Raw genomic sequence first — 23,452 nt, forward strand, 5'->3', positions numbered from 1 at the left:
CAACGTTTCAGCTGTATCCTGACGAAAGATGAAGTAAAATCATCTGAAACGTTGATAAGCAACTTTGTTGTTGGAGTGTCTTTGTTCGTTTCAAAACCTTGGAGTGCCGCCAATTGATGTTCTCTCTCTCACTCTCTCTCTCTCTCTCTCTCTCTCTTTATATATATATATATATATATATATATATATAAATGAATGAATGAAATAAAAATAATAATAATCAGAATAATAATAACCCCTCAGTGCCAAAAGATCCCCAGCATTATCACTCCCCACCTCCTTGTGGTAATAGATCCCAGTGGCAGAGCCCCACCCCCAGTGTAAATGAGCCCCCACTTTATTAGTGCCCCGCTCCCCATGTATCACTGTACATGAATTTGTATTAAATATATCCTCCTTCCCCCCCAAAAAAACTTTTGTGGGGCATAACCCATTCCCAAGTGTCAAAAGATGACCCCCCCATTATCCCCCTCCCCTGTTGCATAGCCCCACCCCTTACCTTATTACAGAGCATAGTGGAGCATGGGGTAGGGGGGACTGATCAGATTACAGCATATATGTGCTCGGGAGGGACTATGTTCCCCAACTTGCACTTTTGCTACAGAGCAAGTGCTCCAGAGTTTGCACTGCTTTCTGGGATGCGATTTCGGGAGTGATATCGGCAGTCACAGACTGCAACATCACTCTCAGTGCAGCTGGCCGGCCTGGATGCATGTGATGCAGCCATTTCAGGTAAAGCACTCCTGGCTGCAGGCTCATCTCATGTGTTTGTGCCAGGCAAGTGGATTAAACCAGGTGAAATGGAGACTTGAAGTCAGCCAGCCACAGAATCTGTGTAATGCATGTGTCCCTTATTAAAGGGATGAGGTGGCAACCTTAGGTGCCATCATGGTGACAAACAAAATAATGAATAAATCTTATAGTATAATAGTAACCCACTGATGAAGTCTGCAATGTTGAAACGCGTTTGAGCGTGCCTGTGATAGTGACCTATACAATCACTTCGTGACCAGACTTTGCACGCTGACGGCTGCTTTAAAAAGACTTCTGCCGTCCCTCTAGGTAAAAGTGTGGCTCAGAGGTGCAGAGTAAATAAGCAGCAGCGATCGGAGTGACAGACATCTCAAGTGTCACCAGGCTTGTAATAAGCTGATTCACAGTATCTTAACCTCAATGTAGGCTTTTATGATATTTTTAAAGATTACATTTTATTACATTGTGCGCTCCTGTTCTTATCCTAGAGCTATCTAATACCGGGTTTTGGTGATAAAACCCCTGATGGAAAGCTGCATTTCAACCATCAGTCAGATGAAATAGGGAAACACATTTATCTTGTGTATATATATATATATATATATATATATATATATGTAGCCAAGAACACACTGGTTCATGAAGTTCACAACCTATTGCGTATACCCCTCTATATAATTGTATTGCAGACAGGGCTAATAGCAAACTTGCAAAGCGACAACACTTAAGGGCTTTTGTTTAACCAGTGAATCTATTGCGAGGATTTCTAGTTCCAGAAGTGTTAAACAGTCCTGTGAAGATCATCAACGCCTCTCACATTAACACATTCTCTGTGCAGCTTGTGACATAGCAGCTGGGCAGGTGTTATCTAGATTCTCAGCAGAGACTACATAAAGAAGTAATTCATCATTTAGTTTTTTTCTAAACCTTCACCATGTACCACACACAACCTTGGAGCAGACACCTGATTGAGGAATATGTGCAAAACCTCTTGTTATAGGTGCTAGTTTCAGCAGCCAAAATAACTGCAGCACAAAACAATCTTGCTGCTCATTGTGTTTTATCACTGAGGCTAATAGCATTGCATCACACAGAACAAAAAGAGCTACAAAGTCCAAAGCTGATATTTCCTGTTGTTATGATTTTTCCAGATATAGAGAAGGCTGAGCATGTTTTTTTAACTTTTAATATTTTTACTTCTGTTATTTCAGCATTTTTAGTGATTTTTAAAAGTAGAATCAGCAAGGTAGTTAAAGCTCCCAGTGTGATAATGGACAGGTATGAATGCTTGCTTTTCTGCTTGTTATTAGGGTCAATTATATGAAACCTTTATCTGTCCAAGAAGGAGAAGGAGATGTATCAAGCCTTGGAGAGAGATAAAGTACCAACCAATCAGCTGCTGTCATTTTACAGTAATGCATGGGAGCAAATGACAATCAGCTATTTGCTCCCCAACACCGGAAACAGACAAAAGCTGTTGTTCAGACAAGTTATATAAAACAAACAGATGTACCCAACTTGCCCGAACAACCTTTTTGTGCTTTTTGGTGTTTGGGACACAGAAAAATACCTAGCGCTAAATATAGACAGGGAAATCAGAAAAAAATGCAGCAGACAAAAAATAAGGTGATTGTCAACCTTATATACTGGATAAACAAAAGAGAAATCTGCGCTTTTTAATCTGTGCTGGGACACCAGAAATATCAAAACATGAAAAATAAGTGATATAGATTTAATAGGCTGAAAATCTGCACAAATTATCACATAAATACATAAAGAGTTGATCAGACTCTATTCGAAACAAACATACATAAACACAATGATTACAAACAATTGGTAACAATAGGTAGCAATTTGCAGTGTTCTAAGGACACTAATAAAAATAATTTGTATCCATATATGAAGAGATACAAATAGATATATACACAAAATAAATAAAAAACTATATTCACAAATGACCAATCACATCAATGTGGATAATGAACCGGCAGGAAAGTTTCACCTGTGTGGCAAATTAACCCTTAATTTAAAGGGAGACAGTCTCGTAAATGGCACCAGTCATATGGAATATTTAAATGAGCAAAAGGATATAGTAATATTAATAATATCCCAAATGCTGGTGACCCATCAAATGTCAAATGGTGTGGAGATTCCTTGTATTATTCAATACAACATTAATATAAAAGTTACCTTGTATAGGTCAGGATTCTGTAAGTGAGAGGAGAGCAACTTTGTGGTAATAAACCCGCTAGATGCCTGCTGGGTACCGTGTCTAGACCGCAGCGGCTGGATGATAGCGAGGTGGTAAATGGCTCTGGTAAGTTAACTCACGGGGGAAAAAAATCCTCTCCAGATATCCTCAATCACCGGAGCACTGTAGAAAGGAACGGTGGGCGGTGTGAATGAACCGCAATAGAGCACCGGGGGATGGTAGCAAGGTGGTAAATGGCTCTGGTAAGGTAACTCATGGGGGTATACTCCTCTCCAGATATCCTCAATCACCGGAGCACTGTGGAAAGGAACGGTGGGCGGTGTGAATGAACCGCAATAGAACACCTGCTGGGCGCTTCAGGATGGTAGCGGCGTTCAGGATGGCCGCAGCAGCCGGCTGCTATCCGTCCCAAGGGAACGGCATGAGGATAATCAGCGGTCAATTACTGGGACCAGGGCAGCAATTGGTCAGGCAGGGTCAACCGTTCAAAACAAAGAGACCGGCACACAGGTAATCGGGCAAGGACAGCTCCCGTCTCCAAATAATGGGAAGTTGGCAGCAATGTAGCCAGTATGTTTGTCAGCCTTCTATTGAATAGACCAATGGGACAGGTACTGACTCCAAAACCAGCTTCCCTCTTCACAACTGAACTGGTTTTGGAGTCAGTACCTGTCCCATTGGTCTATTCAATAGAAGGCTGACAAACATACTGGCTACATTGCTGCCAACTTCCCATTATTTGGAGACGGGAGCTGTCCTTGCCCGATTACCTGTGTGCCGGTCTCTTTGTTTTGAACGGTTGACCCTGCCTGACCAATTGTTGCCCTGGTCCCAGTAATTGACCGCTGATTATCCTCACGCCGTTTCCTTGGGACGGATAGCAGCCGGCTGCTGCGGCCATCCTGAACGCCGCTACCATCCTGAAGCGCCCAGCAGGTGTTCTATTGCGGTTCATTCACACCGCCCACCGTTCCTTTCCACAGTACTCCGGTGATTGAGGATATCTGGAGAGGAGTATACCCCCATGAGTTACCTTACCAGAGCCATTTACCACCTTGCTACCATCCCCCGGTGCTCTATTGCGGTTCATTCACACCGCCCACCGTTCCTTTCTACAGTGATCCGGTGATTGAGGATATCTGGAGAGGATTTTTTTCCCCCGTGAGTTACCTTACCAGAGCCATTTACCACCTCGCTATCATCCAGCCGCTGCGGTCTAGACACGGTACCCAGCAGGCATCTAGCGGGTTTATTACCACAAAGTTGCTCTCCTCTCACTTACAGAATCCTGACCTATACAAGGTAACTTTTATATTAATATTATATTGAATAATACAAGGAATCTCCACACCATTTGACATTTGATGGGTCACCAGCATTTGGGATATTATTAATATTACTATATCCTTTTGCTCATTTAAATATTCCATATGACTGGTGCCATTTACGAGACTGTCTCCCTTTAAATTAAGGGTTAATTTGCCACACAGGTGAATCTTTCCTGCCGGTTCATTATCCACATTGATGTGATTGTCTGGTCATTTGTGAATATAGTTTTTTATTTATTTTGTGTATATATCTATTTGTATCTCTTCACATACGGATACAAATAATTTTTATTAGTGTCCTTAGAACACTGCAATTTGCTACCTATTGTTACCAATTGTTTGTAATCATTGTGTTTATGTATGTTTGTTTCGAATAGTCTGATCAGCTCTTTATGTATTTATGTGATAATTTGTGCTGATTTTCAGCCTATTAAATCTATATCACTTATTTTTCATATTTTGATATTTCTGGTGTCCCAGCACAGATTAAAAAGCGCAGATTTCTCTTTTGTTCTGGTGTTTGGGAGCAAATTGCTGATTGTCATTTGCTCCCATGCATTACTGGATTTTCATTCCCACCAACCAACTAGTAGGATGGTTGGAGGAAAGTTGGTCTGGTGTATGGTCAGCTTAACTGTTGTTTTTCTAGCACAGCCTGTAAAATGACAGCAGCTGATTGGTTGGTACTTTATTTCTCTCCAAGGCTTGATACATCTCCTTCTCCTTTTTTTTCATTCCAACCAGCCAACTAGTTGGATGGTTGGGGGAAAGTTGGTCTCGTGTATGGCCAACTTTAGAAGCTGATTGGTTGATACTTTATCTCTTTCCAAGATTTGATAAATCTCCTCCCTGGTGTTTAAACATACTTGACACTATGGGCTCGATCCAATTAGGTACGATGTACTCGCGTGTGCGAGTCATCGCGATATTGGGCGTGCTTGACGGCCGCCCGGGGTCGCCTGAAAGTGCTCGCTGCCCCATAGGGCAGCGAGCAAATTCATTCGAATTCAGTGGCGAGTCGGGCTGCGAAGGGTGCGATGTGCTGGGCCGTTGCCGGTGTTTTAACGCCATTGCCACGGCACATCGCACCCATCGCACCTAATTGGATCGAGCCCTATGAGTAAGATGTACATGTATGGGTACTCTTCATAAATGCATTAGCAAGAAAATTTAAATTAAAAATAGAAAGGTGAAAAATATATATTTTTTGTGCTGCTCAATGTTGTCATACACAGATATCACCAAGTTTTTCTTCTTAAAATGACTACAATCTGCTACATAACCTGAAGGAAGTGGGCAGAGATAGGCTTTTTTTTAACCCATTTTAAAAGATTTAAGCCTGGTAGCCCAAAGTACAGAGAAAGATTATGTAAAGGATCACCCAAGTCTCTAGCATTCCTGGTAACAAATCCCATACCTAGGTCCATCATCACAAATCAAGGAACCAATGACAGATGGTAACACCAGGGTCCTCAATGTGATTGAACATCTCACCCCTGGTGGGCCCTCATAGTAACCTGTTTTTAACAAATAGGCTCCAAATAATACATCAGCTGTCATTAGAACTGTCCACTAACAGAATTATTGGCCTGGGTATTACATTAAGAAATCAAACTATAACTGTAATAATAACAATATTATAAATGTTGCCACCACTGTGTGGAGCTCCTCACAAAATTACAAGTTACAAGGAGAAAATATAGGGTATAAGAGAAATTGTGTAGCTGTAAGAGGATATGGGAAGAATCTGCCCTCAAATAGTGTTTATTTTCTCCAAAATAGTTAACAAGTAATTGTTTACTTTTCCCAGTCATATTTGTACAGTAGCTGTCAGCAGGGGCTTGAAGGAGTTTATGGTAATTTCTGGATGAATTTTCATGTACTTGTAATTTTCATTAAATTGCTGGTTTAAGGTTTTAAGATGCTTCTAAACCTACATAAAAATCACCTAACCACATCGATTACATAACTGTTATGGGTGACCTAATCTATTTATCTGCTTCAGTTGAATTTAGGCTGCAGTAAGGAGTTCAGCAATGCTGCCCCGGTCTTCCTTCAGTACTCTCATGATGCAGGCTTGTCTTGGTCGCTGGTGAGGGAGGGGTGCTATCCTGCATCCCCTGGCATCAAAGACTGTGAGGGAAGTTCTCGGGAATTGGGTGAACCAACTTCTTACTACCAAGGAGACAATGAAGATTGGACAAGAATAACAATTGTAATCCCAAGATCACTTGCTTCAAGGTAGGTTTCTAGCAGTGACATCATTGTATATTTAGCATTGAAATGTATATGGTTTAAGTGTGGTTGTGAACATAATTTGCACAAAGCACATAAAATACTGTGGTTATTATGCTGCCAAAGTGTTGGTACATTATGCTAACAAGTAGTTAGTATTACATTTTTGTACAAATGGCCAGATTGGTTATTGAAATAAGTTCTATAATATGCTAGTGACACATTGACCAGTACGCATTTAAATAGGAATTCTATTAAGCATGATTTAGATTTTGACCTAACTTACATTTTTTTTATTTAATGGGCTCAGTTGCCAAATTATTTAGTTGTTTTTGTTGTCGTTGCTTAGATCTCTCTCTCACATTTTGCCTTTTTCAATCAACTTTCTTAAAAAACAAAATATTCTCCTAATTGAAAGCACTTCTGCTGAGGTTACAATAGGTTATCTGTATTATTATTATTATTATCCTTTATTTATATGGCACCACAAGAGGTCCGCAGCACCTTACAAAGTATATAGAAAGAAACAGTATGAACAAAATAAGAACATGGTCACTTACAGTAAAGAACATAGCAGAACATGGATATGGTTTATAAGCATTGCTGCATAAGCAGTAGGGGCGTTTCAAGAGGGGAGGGGGCCCATAAGCAGCCTCCGTTTTTGCCCCCTCCTGTCTGTCAGCGCACTGAGCGCGGTAGATTTGGGCTTCATGCCAGAGTCTACTACGCATGTGCGGGTCTCCAGGAAAATGGCGCCCATGCCTATTTTCCCGGGAACATCTTTTCTGCACATGTGCAGGTCACCGGGAAAATGGCCGCCGACATTTTCCCAGTGCTTTTTTGCTGCTCTGCGTGCCAGGCCGGTGCTGCGGAGCAGCACATCGGAACCTGCAAAGAGGTAAGTATTTATTAACTACGGGTGCAGGGTGTGCGGTGTGGGCCCCCCTGGACACAGGGGCCCGTGTGCACCGCACACCTTGCATCCATTATAAAGACTCCTATGATCAGCAGTCATAATACCCAAAGGATAGGTGTAGTTGTAGGCATTGGGGAAGAGATGATGGTATAAGTGAGGGAAGGAAAAGTACATGAGGGAAGAGGGCCCTGCTCGTGAGATCTATGATCTATATTTTATACTGAATCGAATTACCTGCGGCAATTCAATTAGCGGGGTTAACCCCACGCATCATCTCCCCTAGGTGGACTTTTTCTCACAGCTTCAGGAGTTGCGAGGAAAAGCCAGCGAGAAAAGGCACCTGTGGGGGGTTAAGGTGAAAGTCTGCTTAGATGAAACATGTTGGTTATCTGTGGGAGCTGCCACTACCTGGAACCTCTGAAGGGATCTGTCAGACTCATCTAACATAGAAAGTGAATTGCCTTGGGGTAGCATTATCACCCCTAATGCTTATCACTGTGCCTTTCTAAAAAGGTTTATTCTGGTATGCTGCCATCTTGTTTTATTCTCAATACTTTTTATGATGCACATTATGTACGAAAGTGGAAATAAAGTTTACAGTATTTCACGATGGGAGATCCCCTGCTGTGATTGAGGTCATGTCTGACACTGAAGGGGTGTTGTCTAGCGTGTTGAAAAAGGAATATCGTTTTTTTTTTTTCGGAAAGACATATTTACTAAGAAATTATCCCATCAAAGGGAGTTACGAGCACTGCCAAGAATTTTGGACCATTCTTAAAAGTGACTATTTTACATACCTCAGAGGAGGAGTGCTCAATCTGAGTAATCACAATAGTCAGGGTCTGACTATTTTGGAGGTACAGTACAATTATTGGGTTGGGAACGGGATGCTGGCGCTTGGGATCTCAGCAGTGAAAATCCCGACGCCGGCGTCCCGACATGGTTAGGATGCCGACACCTGTCGGTCAGTATCCTAACCCTCCCCCTCTCCCTACCCCTAACCCTCCCTCCTCGCTGCCTAAACCTAACTCTTCCCCCCCAGTGCCTAAACCTAACACACACCCCCGGACCCTAAACCTAACCCTCACCCTTAGTGCCTAACTCTCCCCCTAGTGCCTAACCCTTACCCCAGTACTTTCTGTCGAGATGCCGGCGCTGGGATTCTGGCAGGTGTCGGGATTCTGGCGCCGGCATTCTAAGCGTTGGCATCCTGACTGTCGGGATTATATCTACATCCCCAGTTATTTACCTACCTGTGTTGCTGTACATTGCATCCAGTCCTGCAGCTTCAACACATGAGTGTTGTGCAGTATTTTAAAATGTGCTGTATGCCCAGTGATGGCAAAGTTAGTATTTTGCCCCTGGGGTTGAGCACCCATAAGCTATTCATTTATAGATAGGAGCATATGTGTTTTCTTGTGGTCTGCATGAATATGCCCTTGTCGATTTATTATACTCTGCCAACAGAGCCGGCCCTAGCCAATTTCGTGCCCTAGGCAATATTTGGGCTGGTACCCCCTAACAGATAATCCCACCAACAGATATATATATATCTTGGTAAAGTGGAGAGGTGGTACTCCAGGGGTATTATAAAAACAGGTTACAAAGGTGCTCGGTCAAGGCAATGTCATTCAAAATTTGAAATTTCAGATTTATTAATATTTTTTCATTTATCAGTGCCGGATCCCTGCAGAGATAGATAGATAGATAGATAGATAGATAGATAGATAGATAGATAGATAGATAGATAGATAGATAGACAGACAGACAGACAGACAGATAGATAGATAGATAGATAGATAGATAGATAGATAGATAGATAGATAGATAGATAGATAGATTAGATAGAATGGATAGATTAGATAGATCCCTGATGATGGGCTACGGCCCGAAACATCAGATTCAAATTTATTGAATTTACATATAGTTGCTGAGTGCCGCCATTTCCTTACTGCACTACATAGGACTCTAGGGTCCAAGGAGGGCACCGGTGCATGTTTATAAGAGAATTACACAAGAGAGTGCCAGAACTATATATACATAAATCCAAAGGTGCAGGCACTTCCAATCCAATTGCTCTCAATAGCTGTTGGGCACACAAAATACTGTATGGATATCCAAACTGGTGGCACTCTGTCAGGTTGCAGCCTAGGATCGGCCGTTACTCACCACAGCGCCGGCTTCCCCTGGTCCCTCGGGTGATCAGACGTCAGGTGCAACGGCGAGTAACGCGCTGAGTATTATACCTAGAGCCATGTGGACCTCCGTGAGTTGCGCTGTGCCTGGTTGCTGTGGTTGCCGTCATGGGCGCAGCCATGACAGTTCACATCACCTGACTAACATTTGCCCAATGGTAGCATGGTGGTGGTCAGCTGATGCTGTCCACCAACGATCTGCTACGTTAGGGTGTAAAGCCAAGATGAAAAGAAGTGGCCTGTGTAACGTTGTCGCTGCCATGTGTATTGCTGATCCCCCGTTACATGTTCCCTACGCGATCTCTTTGAGAATCAAGTACTACTCCTTGTGCCACAGTGTGTCTGTAACATCTTGCCTGTGTGCGATACAAGTTCCAACACCTCGTGAGACAGTGTGTCTGAAACATCTTGCCTGTGTGTGCTACAAGTGCCAACCTTTGTGCAGCAGTGCGTCCAAACACCTCGCCTGTGTGCAACTCGGATACCACCCCCTGATGCAATATTGCGTCCAAAACTTCATCTGTGTGCTATACGGAACCACCGTTTGACGCAATTCTACGTCCGTATCCCTCACCAGTGCGCTATACCAGCACCACCTTCTTATGCAACTGAGCGTCCAAATACCACGCCGGTGGGCGTCACTGGTACCATTAGCTGGCGCATCTGTGCGTCATATACCCTGTCTCCAGGACACAGTGATAGTGCCACTCCTTGGCTCTGCAGTGCCTCAAGCACTTGTCTTCCGACCTATGTTAGTATCCAGGTACTTCTGGTAGAAGTACATCCTCTGGGCCATCGCTTATTTGGTCTCTATTTCCGCAATCTCAGACACCTGTCCAAAGGGCCACGACCTGCCAGCTGGGTGTAGCTAAATACCCATAACCGGCTTGGAGGGGGTCACTGGTGAACACCTCCCAGTTGGTTAGACTCCACGCCTTTGGACAGGTCTCGTCAACGTCTGATATTGTGGATGAGGAGATCCTATATTCAAGCCCCACGCCTTCGGCTTCTATTTCCTCCAGGGATCTCACCTTCCATCCCCTCCATAGGGGATTCCGTTAAGCCAAGCGTGACACGCTCTCTGGACTTCTTTACAAGAAGACGGCAATACCGATAAGAATCAACGTTTCGGGTTTATTAACAAGCCATCATCAGGATACAAATATATCATACAAAACTTTCACCTAAAATAGAGAAACACCTGTTGTGCACTTTCTCTGTCTGCGGCTCCCGCACACCTCCAGTAGTTTCCAGTAACGTCAGAACAGAAAGTATCAAGTAAACGGACATTAGGCCTGGTTCAGCAGTGAACGCCAGTTCACTGCTGATCGCAGATTCCCGAATATCGGGAATCTGCACATGCTAATTTATACATTTAAACTGACAATCCCGAAAAGATCGATATGAGTGAGTGGAGAGGCATACAAAAGGACCAACATGGTCACCAACTCCAGATCCATAGCTATAAAATCTTAATATTGATCGCTAAAGCAGCCTAGACTAATAATAGTAAAAAATACACTATCAGAAAACTACAATTTCTAAACTAAATCAGTTAAAAATACAAGCTAAATGACAAATGGTCATTTAAAACCCTTGGTTTCACTGTATCTAGCATAAATATCCAATTGAATTTCAACTGCAATAATGCCTTGTGTTGATCTCCTACACGTGGGCTCTCAGGGACATGGTCTATGGAAATTCACCTTGCATAGATCGGCAATCGGGACAGCTTTGAATAGTAAGGTCTCGGACCAGCCAATTGTGAAACACTTTGTTGATAAGAAGCACAATCTATAGAGTTTTAGCCACATGATCATATATATATATATATATATATATATATATATATATATATATATATATTAGGGGTGTGCACCGGCCACTTTTCGTGTTTTGGTTTTGGATCTGGATCTTTCTTCGTGTTTTGGATCTGGATTGGTTTTGCCAAAACCACCCTTCGGTGTTTTGGGTTCTGGGTTTTGTGTTTTGGATCTGTATTTTTTTTTTTAAAAAGCATAAAAACAGCTAAAATCACAGAATGTGTTGATTTTTCTGCTCCTATGCTATTATTAACCTCAATAAACGTGTCACATTCCGCTTCAGCTGGCAGTGTTTTCACCAGCAGGTCTTTGCACCTCTGCAGGCTTGTGTCGGCCGGAAAGAGAGCCACCACATAGGCTTTAAACCTAGGATCGAGCACGGTGGCCAAAATGTAGTGGTCTGATTTCAACAGATTGACCACCCTGGAATCCTGGCAAAGCGAAAGAAGGGCTTCATCCACAAGTCCCACATGCCGAGCGGAATCGCTCTGTCTTAGCTCCTCCTTCACTTTCTCCAGCTGCTTCTGCAAAAGCCTGATGAGGGGAATGACCTGACTCAAGCTGGCAGTGTCTGAACTGACTTCACGTGTGGTAAGTTCGAAGGGCTGGAGAACCTTGCACAATACGGAAATCATTCTCCACTGTGCTTGAGTCAGGTGCATACCCCCTCCTTTGCCTATGTCATAGGTGGATGTATAGGCTTGAATGGCCTTTTGCTGCTCCTCCATCCTCTGAAGCATATAGAGGGTTGAGTTCCACCACGTCACAACCTCTTGCTTCAGATGATGGCGGGGCAGGTTCAAGAGTGTTTGCTGGCGCTCCAGTCTTCGGCACGCAGTCGCTGAATGGCGAAAGTGGCCAGAAATTTTTTGGGCCACCCAAAGCGTCTCCTGCACGTCCCTGTCACTTTTCAGAAAATTCTGCACCACCAAGTTTATTGTGTGAGCAAAACATGGGACGTGCTGGAATTTGCCCAGATGTAATGCCCGCACAATATTGGTGGCGTTGTCAGATATCACAAATCCCCAGGAGAGTCTAAGTGGGGTAAGCCACTGGGCGATGATTTCCCTCAGTTTCTCTAAGAGGTTGTCGGCAGTGTGCCTCTTACTGAAACCGGTGATACACAGCGTAGCCTGCCTTGGAACGAGCTGGCGTTTCTGAGGTGCTACTACTGATGACGCTGCTTCTGTTGCTGCGTAAGGTGATACATCTACCCAGTGGGCTGTCACAGTCATATAGTCCTTAGTCTGCCCTGTTCCACTTGTCCACATGTCCGTGGTTAAGTGGACATTGGGTACAACGGCATTTTTCAGGAAACTGAGGACACTTTTGTTGATGCTACTGTACAGTCTCGGTATCGCCTGCCTAGTGAAGTGGAATCTAGACGGGATTTGGAACCGGGGACACACTACCTCCATCAATTGTCTAAATCCCACTGCACTAATGGCGGATACCGGACGCACGTCTAACACCAACATAGCAGTCAAGGCCTCAGTTATACGTTTTGGGTCAATTGTTTAGTAAAAGTAGTGGTGTTCCTACTTCCTCTCTGGGATGATGAACGACTCCCAGCAGCAGCAACAGCAGCAGCGGCAGCAGGAGACGTAGCAATGCAGGATCCTCCGGAGGAATCCCGGATAGGAGAGTCAGTCATGCCAGTGACATGGCCTGCAGGACTACTTCCGATCCTGACTAAGGAGGAAATTGACGAAGAGGGAGTTGACGGTGTGGTTTGCAGGCGCTTGGATACAACAGGACAACGGGATTTAGGTGTCCCTGGACTGCTTACGGTCTTAGCCAAAGTTTCTGAACTTGACAGTAACTTACTATGAACGCGCTGCAGGTGCCGTATAAGGGAGGATGTTCCTAGGTGGTTAACGTCCCTACCCCTACTTATTCCACGTTTACATATGGTACATATGGCAAGACAGTTGTTGTCCGGATTTGGATAGAAATATTGCCAGACCAAAGAGGTGGAATGTTTGGTCTTCTGCCCAGGCATGACCGTGATGGGCTTTTTCATCCCACGGACAACAACTGTCTCCCCCGGAGCCTGATTTAAACAAACCACATCACCATCAGAATCCTCCTCGCCAACTTCCTCCTCAGCGCCAGCTACACCAGTATCCTCATCCTGTTGTACTTCAACAGTGACATCTTCAATTTGCATATCAGCAAGTGGACTGTGGGTGCTCCTTTCAGCACTTGCAGGGGGCGTGCAAATGGTGGAAAGAGCCACCTCGTCCCGTCCAGTGCTGGGAAGGTCAGGCATCGCAACCGCCACCACACTTGGACTCTCCTTGGGGATTTGTGATATTTTCTTAGAACGCACAGTTCTTCGCTGTGCTTTTGCCAGCTTAACTTGTTTAATTTTTTTAGCGGGAGGAGGGCTTCCATCGTCATGTGAAGCTGAACCACTAGTCATGAACATACTAGTCATACTAGTATGACACACACTAGTCATAGGGAAAGACCTTAGCCGTTCCTTGCCACTCCGTGTCATAAATGGCATATTGGTAAGTTTACGTTTCTCTTCAGATGATTTAAATGTTTTTTTTAAGGTCATTTTCCTGAACTTTGTCATTTGGGATTGTATGTGGCTTCTACTATGACATTGGGCATCGGCCTTGGCAGACGACGTTGATGGCATGTTATCGTCTATGTCATGACTAGTGGGAGCAGCTTCAGCACTAGGAGGAAGTGGTTCTTGATCTTTCTCTATTTTATTTTTATCGGAGAAAGTTTGGTCCTCCATTTATGTTATATCGATTTGATATATACGTGCGGCTAAGGCGCACACAAACACAGAAAATATTTTTTTATTTTTGCTGGAGAGTAGTGCACTTTGTGGGTTACACCACCCTTTAAGAAATGAGCCAGCCGGCCCTTTACTTATGGGACACAGGCGCACGCTTGGCGCTGCTCCTTTGTTGATGCACGTGCGGCTACTGCGCACACAATTCACAAACACAGAAAATATTTTTTTATTTGGTTTGGAGTGTACTTTGGGGGTTACAGCACCCTTTAACGGTCAAGCCAGCCGGCCCTTTACTTATGACACAGGCACACGCTTGGCACTACTTTGTTGATGCACGTGCGGCTACTGCGCACACAATTCACAAACACAGAAAATATTTTTTTATTTGGTTTGGACTGGAGTGTACTTTGGGGGTTACAGCACGCTTTAACGGTCAAGCCAGCCGGCCCTTTACTTATGACACAGGCGCACGCTTGGCACTACTTTGTTGATGCACGTGCGGCTACTGCGCACACAATTCACAAACACAGAAAATATTCTTTTATTTGGTTTGGAGTGTACTTTGGGGGTTACAGCACCCTTTAACGGTCAAGCCAGCCGGCCCTTTACTTATGACACAGGTGCACGCTTGGCACTACTTTGTTGATGCACGTGCGGCTACTGCGCACACAATTCACAAACACAGAAAATATTTTTTTATTTGGTTTGGAGTGTACTTTGGGGGTTACAGCACCCTTTAACGGTCAAGCCAGCCGGCCCTTTACTTATGACACAGGCGCACGCTTGGCACTACTTTGTTGATGCACGTGCGGCTACTGCGCACACAATTCACAAACACAGAAAATATTTTTTTATTTGGTTTGGAGTGTACTTTGGGGGTTACAGCACCCTTTAACGGTCAAGCCAGCCGGCCCTTTACTTATGACACAGGCGCACGCATGGCACTACTTTTGTTGATGCACGTGCGGCTACTGCGCACACAATTCACAAACACAGAAAATATTTTTTTATTTGGTTTGGAGTGTACTTTGGGGGTTACAGCACCCTTTAACGGTCAAGCCAGCCGGCCCTTTACTTATGACACAGGCGCACGCTTGGCACTACTTTGTTGATGCACGTGCGGCTACTGCGCACACAATTCACAAACACAGAAAATATTTTTTTATTTGGTTTGGAGTGTACTTTGGGGGTTACAGCACCCTTTAACGGTCAAGCCAGCCGGCCCTTTACTTATGACACAGGCGCACGCTTGGCACTACTTTGTTGATGCACGTGCGGCTACTGCGTACACAATTCTCAAACACAGAAAAAAAAAAATTATTTGGTTTGGAGTGTACTTTGGGGGTTACAGCACCCTTTAACGGTCAAGCCAGCCGGCCCTTTACTTATGACACAGGCGCACGCTTGGCACTACTTTGTTGATGCACGTGCGGCTACTGCGTACACAATTCTCAAACACAGAAAAAAATTTTTTTATTTGGTTTGGAGTGTACTTTGGGGGTTACAGCACCCTTTAACGGTCAAGCCAGCCGGCCCTTTACTTATGACACAGGCGCACGCTTGGCACTACTTTGTTGATGTACGTGCGGCTACTGCGCACACAATTCACAAACACAGAAAAAAATATTTTATTTGGTTTGGAGTGTACTTTGGGGGTTACAGCACCCTTTAACGGTCAAGCCAGCCGGCCCTTTACTTATGACACAGGCGCACGCTTGGCACTACTTTGTTGATGTACGTGCGGCTACTGCGCACACAATTCACAAACACAGAAAATATTTTTTTATTTGGTTTGAAGTGTACTTTGGGGGTTACAGCACCCTTTAACGGTCAAGCCAGCTGGCCCTTTACTTATGACACAGGCGCACGCTTGGCACTACTTTGTTGATGCACGTGCGGCTACTGCGCACACAATTCACAAACACAGAAAATATTTTTTTATTTGGTTTGGAGTGTACTTTGGGGGTTACAGCACCTTTAACGGTCAAGCCAGCCGGCCCTTTACTTATGACACAGGCGCACGCTTGGCACTACTTTGTTGATGCACGTGCGGCTACTGCGCACACAATTCACAAACACAGAAAATATTTTTTTATTTGATTTGGAGTGTACTTTGGGGGTTACAGCACCCTTTAACGGTCAAGCCAGACGGCCCTTTACATATGACACAGGCGCACGCTTGGCACTACTTTGTTGATGTACGTGCGGCTACTGCGCACACAATTCACAAACACAGAAAAAAAAATTTTATTTGGTTTGGAGTGTACTTTGGGGGTTACAGCACCCTTTAACGGTCAAGCCAGCCGGCCCTTTACTTATGACACAGGCGCACGCTTGGCACTACTTTGTTGATGCACGTGCGGCTACTGCGCACACAATTCACAAACACAGAAAATATTTTTTTATTTGGTTTGGAGTGTACTTTGGGGGTTACAGCACCCTTTAACGGTCAAGCCAGCTGGCCCTTTACTTATGACACAGGCACACGCTTGGCACTACTTTGTTGATGCACGTGCGGCTACTGCGCACACAATTCACAAACACAGAAAATATTTTTTTATTTGGTTTGGAGTGTACTTTGGGGGTTACAGCACCCTTTAACGGTCAAGCCAGCCGGCCCTTTACTTATGACACAGGCGCACGCTTGGCACTACTTTGTTGATGTACGTGCGGCTACTGCGCACACAATTCACAAACACAGAAAAAAAAATTTTATTTGGTTTGGAGTGTACTTTGGGGGTTACAGCACCCTTTAACGGTCAAGCCAGCCGGCCCTTTACTTATGACACAGGCGCACGCTTGGCACTACTTTGTTGATGCACGTGCGGCTACTGCGCACACAATTCACAAACACAGAAAATATTTTTTTATTTGGTTTGGAGTGTACTTTGGGGGTTACAGCACCCTTTAACGGTCAAGCCAGCCGGCCCTTTACTTATGACACAGGTGCACGCTTGGCACTACTTTGTTGATGCACGTGCGGCTACTGCGCACACAATTCACAAACACAGAAAATATTTTTTTATTTGGTTTGGAGTGTACTTTGGGGGTTACAGCACCTTTAACGGTCAAGCCAGCCGGCCCTTTACTTATGACACAGGCGCACGCTTGGCACTACTTTGTTGATGCACGTGCGGCTACTGCGCACACAATTCACAAACACAGAAAATATTTTTTTATTTGATTTGGAGTGTACTTTGGGGGTTACAGCACCCTTTAACGGTCAAGCCAGACGGCCCTTTACATATGACACATGCGCACGCTTGGCACTACTTTGTTGATGTACGTGCGGCTACTGCGCACACAATTCACAAACACAGAAAAAAATTTTTTATTTGGTTTGGAGTGTACTTTGGGGGTTACAGCACCCTTTAACGGTCAAGCCAGCCGGCCCTTTACTTATGACACAGGCGCATGCTTGGCACTACTTTGTTGATGCACGTGCGGCTACTGCGCACACAATTCACAAACACAGAAAATATTTTTTTATTTGGTTTGGAGTGTACTTTGGGGGTTACAGCACCCTTTAACGGTCAAGCCAGCTGGCCCTTTACTTATGACACAGGCACACGCTTGGCACTACTTTGTTGATGCACGTGCGGCTACTGCGCACACAATTCACAAACACAGAAAATATTTTTTTATTTGGTTTGGAGTGTACTTTGGGGGTTACAGCACCCTTTAACGGTCAAGCCAGCCGGCCCTTTACTTATGACACAGGCGCACGCTTGGCACTACTTTGTTGATGTACGTGCGGCTACTGCGCACACAATTCACAAACACAGAAAAAAAAAATTTATTTGGTTTGGAGTGTACTTTGGGGATTACAGCACCCTTTAACGGTCAAGCCAGCCGGCCCTTTACTTATAACACAGGCGCACGCTTGGCACTACTTTGTTGATGCACGTGCGGCTACTGCGCACACAATTCACAATCACAGAAAATATTTTTTTATTTGGTTTGGAGTGTACTTTGCGGGTTACAGCACCCTTTAATGGTCAAGCCAGCCGGCCCTTTACTTATGACACAGGTGCACGCTTGGCACTACTTTGTTGATGCACGTGCGGCTACTGCGCACACAATTCACAAACACAGAAAATATTTTTTTATTTGCTTTGGAGTGTACTTTGGGGGTTACAGCACCCTTTAACGGTCAAGCCAGCCGGCCCTTTACTTATGACACAGGCGTACGCTTGGCACTACTTTGTTGATGCACGTGCGGCTACTGCGCACACAATTTACAAACACAGAAAATATTTTTTTATTTGGTTTGGAGTGTACTTTGGGGGTTACAGCACCCTTTAACGGTCAAGCCAGCCGGCCCTTTACTTATGACACAGGCGCACGCTTGGCACTACTTTGTTGATGCACATGCGGCTACTGCGCACGCAATTCACAAACACAGAAAATATTTTTTTATTTGGTTTGGAGTGTACTTTGGGGGTTACAGCACCCTTTTAATGGTCAAGCCAGCCAGCCCTTTACTTATGACACAGGCGCACGCTTGGCACTACTTTGGTGATGCACGTGCGGCTACTGCGCACACAATTCACAAACACAGAAAATATTTTTTTATTTGGTTTGGAGTGTACTTTGGGGGTTACAGCACCCTTTAACGGTCAAGCCAGCCGGCCCTTTACTTATGACACAGGCGCATGCTTGGCACTACTTTGTTGATGCACGTGCGGCTACTGCGCACACAATTCACAAACACAGAAAATATTTTTTTATTTGGTTTGGAGTGTACTTTGGGGGTTACAGCACCCTTTAGTTCACAAACACAGAAAAAATATATTTTTTTTTAGCACTTGGGGGGAGCACCCCTGACGGACAGAGCACCCCCTGGACAACACTACAGCACCCCTTTAGGACTGGGACACTGCACAGGACTTTGGAGTGGACACAGCTCCTATGGACAACTGACTGCACAACACAGTCCAGCCAGCCCCTATGGACTTTGAAGTAGTGGACACAGCCCCTATGGACAACAGCAGCACAGCACAACACAGACAGCCCCTATGGACTTTGAAGTAGTGGACACAGCCCCTATGGACAACAGCAGCGCAGCACAGCACAGCACAACACTACTCTGCACTACACTACACTACACAGCCCAGCCAGCCCTAACTCCCACCCTCCCTCTTCACTGTCCACAGTCGAGTGAGAAAATGGCGCCGACGTGGGTACCTTATATAGGATCCAAAACCCGCGAGACCCGGAAGGCGGGATGATGACGTTTTGCCTCGATTTCAGATCCGAGTCAGGCGGGAAAAGTCGAGCCTGACTCGGGTCGGCCTCAGATCGGGGGGGCTCGGGGGGGGTTCGGATTTCAGAAATCCGAACCCGCTCACCCCTAATATATATATATATATATATATATATATAGTGATATCTTGCGGGTAATTAGCTCGGCAGAGGATCGATTGGTGCAGTGTTTATGTGCTTAATGAGGGTCCACACACAGCTTTCAAGTAAATAATGCTGCTTTACTTTCCGGCATGGAAAGTCAAGAAACAAACAGAAAATAATAAACAACCTAGCCCCTATTTAGGGCCTCTAACTCACTTCTTGAACCCTCTCTATAAAGGTGCAGCTAATCTGCCAGTAAAGTCTCTCACAGTCTCTGTGCCTTCCCTGTATCCTCCAGGTATACCGTAGGTCCTGGCTTCCTCAGCCTGGCGCCCCGCTGCTTCAATGTCACACAGTGTGAGAGGTTTATGGTCCCCCCTTGCCTCCTGCAAGGTTCAGACACAGGCCTCCTGGCCCCCAATGGCTCACTTAGCTTCACTGGGCTCTCTGGCTGCCACAGTCCCACATAGACTGTTTCCAGCAGCAGCCTGACTGGTCTGCCTTCTCATCAGCCCACACCTGAGCTCTCTCCACAAGGCAGCATCTTCCCACAATGCTTTTCTACTCTGTGTGGGTGGATCTGTCATGCCCCACACAGAATCAGCTGCTCACCAGTGCCATCTCTGGTGATACTGCCACATATCCCCCTCCCCAGCTTGAAACCCCTGGGTTCAGCTACATGGGATGGGGCATTCTCATTGCTAAGTCCCTCTTCATTATTCTCAGAACCATACACCGGATCCAAGATCATCCAGACTCTGGTCATTTCTGGGGGTCGCATCTTCCAAGTTCCGGAGGTAATTTTTCTCCTTACTTTTTTCTAACTTTATGGTACCAATGGTGGTACTTGCTTTCTTTATGCAGTACTTGAGGCTCACCCTTGGGTACTGCAACAGGTATTAAGAACTTGAAGTAACTTTTTCCAAAGTGACATACTTCATTTTTACTCTTGCCACTTAAACCTATTAAAAGCACTTCTTTTGGCCAACTTCTACTTCTACATATTTAATCTTCAGCCTTAAAGCCCTGTATTGGCTACAGGCATACTTCACCGATGGCCCTTTGAAAGAAGAGGAGCTATCAGTATCTAGAGAGTCATCAGCATCACAAATTCTTTATGTCAACAGACAACTTACTGGCACTGTCAGGGGCAAATGCAGGAATTTTAAAGGGGGGTTTCCAAACGGTTAAAAAAAGAAAAACAACTACATATATATTTATATATACACCATCACCATGCAACTTTAGACCTGAAAAACATGTCACGCATAAACAGGGAAGGAGAGTCAGACCTGCTATTGTTTTTTTGGACAGGGAGAGGGAGGAGATGTTATGTGGATAGAAATTCTGCCACTGTTGTCACTTCACACAGTGGAGACTCCTGGCTGCATGCTGGTACCCAGGTCATATTGTAACACCAGCAGCACATAAATATAGTGGCTATCTCTGACTCCGACCAGGAGGGTTTTACAGCACATAAACAATGAAGCAATTATATGCCCCCTTAATTCCTTCCCCTGTCACATACAGCAGCACACACCCTCCGACATAAAGCAGCACACACACCCTGTCACACACAGCAGACCCTGTCATGCAGCAGCAGTACACACAGTCACACACCCTGTCACACACAGCAGACCCTGTCATGTAGCAGCAGTACACACACCCTGTCACACACAGCAGACCCTGTCATGCAGCAGCAGTACACACACCTTGTCACACAAAGCACACACACAGAACACACCCTGTCACACACAGCAACAGCACATACCCTGTCACACACAGCACACACCCTGTTACACACAGCAGACCCTGTCATGCAGCAGCAGTACACACACCCTGTCACACAAAGCACACACACAGAACACACCCTGTCATACACAGCAGCAGCACACACCCTGTCACACACAGCACACACCCTGTCACACACAGCACACACCCTGTCACACACAGCACGCAGCACACACTGTCACACACCTCTCTGTACAAATTACTTACATCCTGCATCTAAGGAGTTAATGATCCCGAGTCAGCTTGCCGGGCTGAACGGGACTCTGGAGCAGTGTAGGGGTGAGGAATGCTGGCTGCCTGTGTTAGTCGTCAGTCACAGGAACACACACTGTACTTTTGAATTTGCCGCGTTTAGCTTCCCCACACGCATGGACCCGATTATTGCACTATTTATAAAGAGCGCTGCCAGGGCTGTTAATATACCAGTGTGCCCCCTCAAGCCCCAGAAACCCCTGTACCTTTTTGTTGGCACTTTGCTGCTCATGCTGTCAGCCCTTTATTCCACTGCATCCCCGGAGGTGGCACAGTTCTCAATCAGTGTCCACCTCTGCTCTGCTGCGGACCTCCTTCAAGTTCTATGTGCTGGACTGCTGGGTGAACCTCCTTCTCCCACGCTCCCTCTGGGATGACTGTGAGGCAGTGCCCGGGCAGCTCCGGTCATGGGGGGGTGGCCTGCAACTGGTGCAGAGATGGAGACAAGGCTGTCTCCATCTCTGAAAAAAAAATTTGGTCTGTCAGGGGGGGTTTCTGGGTACACAGAAACCCCCCCTGCGTGCGCTACTGACTGTCACCCTCAGATTCCAGACTCCCGTATCCACATAGGATACTTGAATATTTACTCCATTGATCCACATAATTTACCTCACCACTTTGATGGCTATCTGCCACTTCATTAAGGCATAGATCTCTTGGATTTTCTTGTGCTCCCGATTTTTGAGCCTTGAAAATATAATGAACTTCCACATGTTCCACCAGCACAAGTTGAAATTCACTTTCCACAGAGGTCTTTATTTTCCACTTCACTTTAGCTGGACATTTTGCTTCAAGCTTTGTAATTTGAAACCACTTCACTTCCTCACAGATAAATTCTGCTGTATTGCAAGTTTTATCCTGGTTGCATGATGGCATTACTTCATATACACGAGAATTACTCTTCACAAGACTGTTACCATTAACTGTCTGTAAGGTTCTGTTTTCCACTGCAAAAATGCATGACTTGGGCACATTCACATCACTGTGCTCATATAGCGACATCAGAGTCTCATCTTTGGAAGCCATCAACATACCTGTAGACTTCTGTACATCTTGTACCTTTGCCTCACGAGTTATGCAATCACCTTCTGTATACTTTCTTTATCGCCAATTTCAGACACGGTTTTGCAACCTGGACCTGTGTCCCTTTGGGAGGACTTCACACCCTCAGCTATTACTGTAAGCTGAAAGTCACTGCAAGGAATCTCATCCACTTTTTCAAGACGGACCTTTAGGGAATTTCTCAACTCTGATACTTCTGTCCCTTCTTGTACACCGGTATCATTAATGAGGACATCTCTTTGATCACATTGCTGCTGAAAGACATCATTCTGGAACATCTTACTTAGTTCCCGCAATTCACTATTTGTCCACTGCTCATCACACAAGACACTCTGTCCTGGAAGCATATCACTCTGCACGCCAGCCTTTTCAGGATCAACTTGAACCAATTGCTGTTTCTGGTTATGTACGTCTGCCACACTGGGTTCAGCAAAGACATCGGACGCCATTTTAGGTCCAGAATCCAAATTCAGAATGTTATGTAACTTCTTTCCCTCTAATTTTCCCACTACAATGTGGAACGTTTTCTGAGACGCAGACAACTGCTCTTCCAGATGGGCAATTTTCACCATGGTGCTTTCCAACTTGCTCTCGGATTGCAGTAGATTGCGCTCCACAACTTCAAATTCAGCAACTCTCAACTTTTGTACAGTTATTTCAGACTCTGCCATGTTTAATTCACATTGCAACTCCATTTCTTTGGTATTCCTCTCCAATTGGAATCTTTGCAACTGGTCCTGTGTACTTAGCAGACACTTCTCAAGGTTCTCACTCTGTT

The 23,452-nt window shown here is 45.0% G+C and overlaps 1 protein-coding gene across 1 annotated transcript in view; it reads left to right on the plus strand.

The window, feature by feature from the left end:
* The window catches only part of RELN (reelin), a 640,798-nt gene that overhangs the window by 475,574 nt on the left and 141,772 nt on the right, over window positions 1-23,452 (plus strand). The window contains exon 28 of the mRNA XM_088480241.1: window positions 6,299-6,534. Coding sequence (XP_088336367.1) covers window positions 6,299-6,534 — 236 coding nt within the window. The remainder of the gene's footprint in view (window positions 1-6,298; window positions 6,535-23,452) is intronic.

This window comes from Taudactylus pleione, unplaced genomic scaffold (genome assembly GCF_031769625.1).
Source record: "Taudactylus pleione unplaced genomic scaffold, aTauple2 ptg000251l, whole genome shotgun sequence".
NCBI lineage: Eukaryota > Metazoa > Chordata > Amphibia > Anura > Myobatrachidae > Taudactylus > Taudactylus pleione.